The sequence below is a fragment of the Telopea speciosissima genome, chromosome 2, assembly GCF_018873765.1.
Source record: "Telopea speciosissima isolate NSW1024214 ecotype Mountain lineage chromosome 2, Tspe_v1, whole genome shotgun sequence".
Classification (NCBI taxonomy): Eukaryota; Viridiplantae; Streptophyta; class Magnoliopsida; order Proteales; family Proteaceae; genus Telopea; species Telopea speciosissima.
Window position 1 is genome coordinate 13,111,928 of NC_057917.1, and position 7,043 is coordinate 13,118,970.

The following is a 7,043-nucleotide window of genomic DNA, read 5'->3' on the forward strand; positions in this document are numbered from 1 at the left end:
TGTTGGTTGGGTGTAGCACGACGATTCTTGGAGTGACCAGGAGGGTAACCATGCAATGGCCAACAAGTCTCCTTGGTATGACCATGGACCTTGCAATGATCACAAAAAGGACGATTGTGATTGGGATCAGTGCCGCCAGAGGGCCCAGAACGTGGCCGAGTGCTTGTCAAAAAATAAGGAGAGCGATTGACAGCCATGGCTGCAGTGTCTGGCTGGGAGGGCTGAGAGAGAGAACGTTGTTGTTCCTCTTGGAGAAGAATATGGTAAGAACGATTAATGTCCGGCAAAGGATCCATAGTAAGAATCAGCAAACGGACGCATAGCTGTCGGAGAGGCCCATGAGAAACTGGTAGACACGTTCTTGTTGAACGGATGAATGGAGAGCATGCTGAGCGCTACAAGAGCAGGTGGGAACAACAACATAGGAAGCGAGTTCATCCCACAAAACTTTCAACCGAGTAAAATAGGTGGAAAGAGAATCAGTGCCCTGTTGGATAGTTGCAACGGAGCGCTTGAGATGGAATATACGAGGGACGTTGCTATGAGAAAACAGCTCCTTAAGGTCCTTCCAAACGGAATAAGTCGTCTCAGCATAGATGACACTATCTGCAGTGGTGCGAGTAAGAACAATCAACAGCCAAGAGAGAACCATAAAGTTGCAACGATCCCAGGTTGCAACCGCAGTGGGTGGGGAATCCGGACGTGAAAGAGTGTCATCGACGAACATCATCTTATTTTTAGCGAATAGAACCATGCGCATTGCACGACGCCAAGTAGGATAATTATCGCCATTAAGAGGAGTGGAAACAAGTATCGTACTGCGATTATCAGAGTGATGAAGGTGATACGGGGAAGAGGAATCAAGGCTACCAGAGATAGGCTGGGAGGAGGATGAGCAGCGGGTAAGTGACCGGTGAGCTCGACTGTGAGAGGGGATACGTCCGGCCTGATAAAGGAGAAGACGAGAAAAAAAAAAAAAAAAAAAAAAAACAGAAACAAGAGAAAGAGATTTGGGAAGTGTGAGAGAACAAGATCGATCAAACTGATACCATGTGAAAACCGTATGTGAATGGAATTGAATTAGAATATTTTCATTGATTTAGATACAAGAGATTGGTCTATCTATATAGCACCAAGAGAAAGAGGTTAAGAAGGAAACAAATTCTACAAAAGATTGCTATCTCAAGTCACATGTGTTATGGAAAGATTGACATGAATTTGGTTTCCATTATCACATGTGACAAGGATAGTAACAAGATATATATAAAAAATATATATATATATATATATATATATATATATATATATATATATATATATAGGAGACACATATTGCGTGGATCTCTCCCAGTAGATCACGATCACGCTAATAGTTTTAGCCCTTTGTACATTGTGGAATGTTGGTTGGCGTTCGAACGGATGGAAAGGGGAAGAAGGAATCTATATGGCAACACGTCACATGCCGGTAAAATGATAGATACCTCCCCCGTGCAGTTGCAAAACCCACCACCAAATGTGCGGACCAGGATAAGTTTCGCTGGTTGACAAGTCAATCCATAAATTTAATATCTTGAACTTGAAATTTTTTATGGGAATATGTTAGAATGCGAAAACACCGATACTTAGACAGCATGGAGACCACAGATCCCATTGGTCAACCACCTCCATCGACCTGAGTTGCTATCATAGCGAATCTCAGTCTCGGGAGTGCGGGACTCGGTATCTCGGGTCGGGGATCTCGCCGTCGCATCCCAAATACCTTGTTGAAATGTTTCTCCAACAATGTTGGCATGTGGGACCCGCATATTGATCCAAGTACACAAATTTGGCTTAAAAACCTGTTTTGGACAATTGAGCCTTAACCCATACAAGCCCTTGGGTCGACATCTATATAAACCCACCTAAACTCTAAAACCTATTTCGCCATTACTTTCTCTACTGTTGTAAACATTGGAAGAAAGAAAGGAGAAGAGAATAAGAAAAGTGGAAGAAAAGAAAAGAAACCTAGACTTCTAATTAGGGTATTGATCTCCTCCCTCTTACTTTTCCTTCTATCTATTTGAGTTCTTCGCAAACCCCTTGCTGAAATCAGATTCATGCCTTCCATTTTTTGTTTATATGGATGAATCCATTGTAGGATTCATCCCATCTTCTATGCAAGCCTAATCTGGATAATTTCCTATCTTTAATTTCTCTCCTTGGGTTTGATTTCAGAATTTGAAATTTAGAATTGGTTACCTACCATGCTAATGTATAATTTTAGTTTAGAATTTAGGGAATTGGAACCCAATTGCCTCATGCATGTCTAATCCAAGATCATTAACCTAATCCTAACTCTGTTTTGATCTTAATTGTTGACCAATTCTCATCTCTTATACTAAATTAAACCATTTGAAAGCTAGATCCTGCCATGCATGACTGAGTTTATGAATTTGAACCCCAAGTCCCATGCATGCACCCAAAACCCAATTCAATTCTTCAAATTACCCATTTCCCTTAACCAAAATAAGCTATATAGACTCAATTTCATATGTAGAACTGTCCCTGAAACCAATTGAAGAAAATCAAACCAAAACTGTCACGCCCCTATCCCGAGCTTATGTCACAAACACAGTCAAGAGGGTGATTGGGATGCACACGTCACCCCAACACCTACTAGGATCGTTAACTCCACTAAGCCAGTGAGGGGTAAAGGGGAGTGCACATACATACAATCACACATAGTCCATGATGCATGAAATGTTAAATTCATATTTTCCTCCTACCAAGCAATCTAAGGCATGGTGTATGCTACTGTGATAACTCGGGAGACACTGAGGGTCACTTATCCTATTGCCCCAGTGAAACCTCAATTATCACATGGGACCTGTGCCGGTAGAAGCCATCATGACCACCCAGTGGCAGACCCCGATAGCCATCATTACCCCTGTCCTGGTCTCTCCCACCTCCACAGACCACAGGTGCTCAGACTATCCAACACCTAAACCCCTATTGGCAAGGGTCGTAGCATAGGGTACGATAGATCCTAACCACAGATATACTACATGCCTTTCTATTGTCCCGAGAGGTATTTTGGGTGTATCAACGTCCCATTCCATCTAGTACTCGGGTACCAGCACGACACGGCACATACAGACCAAGATGGCAAGCAATATTAATAATAAGAATTTATGGGGCCCCGACACCGGCATTACCCTGCACCGTAACCCGATATCACAATATAAAACATCATACTTGCATCTCATCAATTCATGTCCACAAGTTTCATATGCAAGATGCAACATAGCAAGAATGAATACGAGTACAGAGATCAATATATTAGTCTAGATAATGCATTCCTATAATTATATATATATCAATCCCAAACATCACCCAAAGCCCACTCACCGATTGTTTGATTGTTGTTTGGTGAAGTTTGGTCAAGTGTACGTACTCCCGTATAGATTCTAAGGTCTGAGAATTCGTAAAAGTAGCGTTAGGAGCATATAGGTGGGTCCCACAAAAGGTCCCAACAAATAAATGCGATTTGGACCAAGACAGCAAGAACGGATGAAGGAACGAAGCCAGACGGGTGAATTCGATCGTGGATCCGCCCAGGTCATGCCCAGAAAATATATGGAACGGACTCACGGGCGGATGCGGAATGTGAGTCTGCTCGTAGATCCGTTCCAACCTTGAGACATGTCCGAGAGCAACTTAAGGATTCTGGGTTTTGGACGGATTCATCTTAGGTGGGTCCGCTCGTAATGTCACTCAAGAGGAGAGCCAAATTAGGTTGAACGGACTAACGAATGCATACACGACAGTGAGTCCGATCATTCGACATCTGCCCTTCCTTTGAATAGCTGCGAAGAGCATCACCTCCAGCCCTTCATTCATGGATCCATTAGGGTTTTGGGCTTGGGGAGGTAAGTTCAGACCTTCGTTGGAGGTTCAATGTATGAGGTCCGACACAAAGATAAGGGGATTTGGGGATTTTAGGTCCATTCCCAAGATTCTTCCCAACCTAAGCTAGGTTTCCAATGATTGAACAGCATAGGGGTCAATCACAGCCATGAATGCATTAAGGTGAAAGGGATTTAAGTCTAAAGGAGCATTAACTAGGTATTGTTGAGCTCCCATGAGAAAACCCAACATAGAAGTCGATCCCAAGGGATCTCCAGACCTAGAAATGGAAGAGAGGAAGAGATAGGTGAGGTCATTTACCTCAAAGTTGAACCAATCGATGTCTCCCGTCTCTACAGCCTCTCAAGCCCTTCTTCTCCAAAAGCCTTCAATGCTCTCACAGCTCCAACGGTTTGGGTAGGTGAAAGGAGAAGTGTTTTGAGACTTGAGAGTTAAGTCTTGGTTTTAAGACTAATCTCCCTCTTAAGGTCTGTTTGGTCTTAAGCTTAATGAGCCAAAACTCATTAAAAGGCTTATTTAGACAATGGGTCCACCCAATGGCAACCCTACAAACCAAGGAAAGACAAGGATGAGGCCAACCTCATCCAAAAGACTAAACCAGAGTGCCTAAGGTACGGGGTATAGGTCCCACACAAGAAAAATATACAAAACCCAAAGACAGCACAGGCGGACTAAAGGACGGATGCAGCACCGATGAGTCCACTCGTGCGTCCGTTACTGCTGTAAGGGTAGAAACATAAGGGAAAAGGGTTGTGCTTTGGCCCACACTTCAAGGTCGACTAGAGTAAGGTACAGTATCATTTACAAGATTAATATCTTACCCCTCGGCCGTCACGACATGTCCTTTGTGATCCCAAATAACTTCCCAATCGCGATACTAAGTTCATCGCCAAAGGAGGTATCTAACTGCGGGGACACGGGATAAGTCTTTCGGTACTCCTCACTTCGTGGACTCGTGCTGGGAGGATGATCGACAAAATCACCATCAATAAATCTTTCCCACTGTTGATTAAAGAACCTCTCCTCCACAGGCAGGCCTGTGATATGATCAACGATCTTGTGCCTAGGTTTGACCACAAGCGAAAACAGTTCGCCAGCATACACGGCAGCAGAATCTACATGTCACACGAGAGAGAAAATAGTATTAAATAATAAATCAAGGCACAGGTGCAATAAAAAACCCATGAAAGATGAAGCAATTCGACCAGAAAACTTGAATTCTATTGAGAACAGACTTGATGAGCTCCAAACGTCCAGTCCAGAGGATGCTTCCTTTCTAAGATTGGATTCTCTTACATATCTTCTTGCTAAGAGGCAGACAATCCACATACTTGGTCCTCTTTAATCTTTGCAGGCAGCAGCGTGGAATAAAATGGCCTTATACCAGTGTTGTGGATCCACCAGAGAAGAGAGGGCATGCTCAAACCAAACAAAGATATGGGAATGTCCCATATAAGTCAATGAGCGTGAGAGCCAAATGAATCAAAAGATGTCAACTAGTTTATTGGTTCGAGAAGAGATCATGGAAATAGTTAAATGAATGGGAAGAATTTCTACTTTCATTAAGTGATTTATTAGATAATCAAAAACAGAGGATCTTGAGTACTATTCGAAATTCAGAAGAACTACGTGGGGGCCATTAAGCAGCGCTGAAAAGCCCGCCCTGTCTAGTGTTGGCGCTAGCATTATGGACGTGCTTTGTCTCTTTCTCTCTGTTTTTCGTGGAGCTCTTTTTTTTCTGCTTGCATTTTGCTTAATAATCTGCTTCATATTTTTGAATTCATATCTGCAGCCACAGTCAAATGGTTTAGTCTCCATATACTTTATCCGCTTTGTTCAAGCAGAGAAGACCGGTCAGGCACCAGGTCTTTATCAAAAAAAATAGAAGCGAGGTGGCCATGGCCCCCTTTTGGGATCTGTAGGGAGAGCAGGGGTGGTATTCCCGTTGAAGTCGTTCCAGAACTAGGAATCACCTCCGCCCCCCGCAGACTATTAGCCCCCACATTTCCATCTATCACCCCCGATACACAAAAACCTCTGTTTTCATTTTTTTTTTAAATTTGTTGTAAAATCCCTGGTCGATGCCACTGGCCGACTGCTACCATCGACCAGAGAATGCAAATTTCAGGAAACATTATAAGTTTCATTATTGTAACCCACTGGTCGATGTCACTGGTTGACCACCTATATCGACCAGAGCTGCTGTCAAACCTAAATTTGATTCTCAATCTATTCTAACCTGATACTAAGGCTACCATAGGATACCATCTATACTTGGACACCTTCTAACTCATGTGAATGACTTCATAATCATAGAACATAACATCTCGGTAATCGAAACCTATCGGCAACCAACTCGTGAACCAATCCAACTTTGCAATCACAAGTATAACAAGGTAAGTGGGGATAGACATTGATCTTCTTTGGGAATGTTTACTGCATTAGTTGTTTGTTAGGTGACTTGCATTGTATGAAATTCATTCTTATATATATTGTTGAAACTGTCTTATTGATTTATTCTAGTTTATGGTATATGGATTATGGAGATTGTGAATGGTTATTGATGTGATGGTGGAATGCGTTAAAATGTAAATCTTTGCCATGTCAAAATAGATGTCGTGGTCGGCTTGGAAAAGAGAGGTATGGTGTGTCGTAGTATGGGATGCGGGAGCACTGTACACCTTGTACTATATCATTTAGTCTGCATAAGGGTAGGAATGTCATTCCCTGGTGCTACAATCCTTACCAGCAGGGGTACAGATGTTGGGTGATCATAGCTCCCTGTTGTCTAAGGAGTGAGTTGAGAATCCGAGATGAGGTCCAAGCTATGATTATCGAGGTCTGCCCACGGGTGGGTTTGCGGTGTCAGTACCGATGCGGGCTCCATACAATAATTGAGGTTACAACTCGGTGAATGGAGAAGGATTCGAGGTTGTTTTTCTGAGTTGTTGTGATAGCACAGACTCCGAGACTTAGGCATTTTTGTTAGGTAGAATTAATATTTAAAATTGAACACATGCATATAGGATCTTGTGTTGTAAACGTTTGTGTGTGGTTTATCTTCACTTGTTGTACTCAGTGGAGCTCACCCCCGTGGAATCTCTTCTTTTAGATGATCTTGCATGTGGATGTTATGG

General features: G+C 42.7%; 1 protein-coding gene across 1 annotated transcript; it reads right to left on the reverse strand.

The window, feature by feature from the left end:
- Window positions 1–304: 304 nt before the first annotated feature.
- Window positions 305–760, reverse strand: LOC122650469. The gene has a single exon (XM_043843883.1). The coding sequence runs from the start codon at window positions 758–760 to the stop codon at window positions 305–307; it is 456 nt and encodes a 151-aa protein (XP_043699818.1).
- Between the last annotated feature and the right edge of the window lie 6,283 nt (window positions 761–7,043).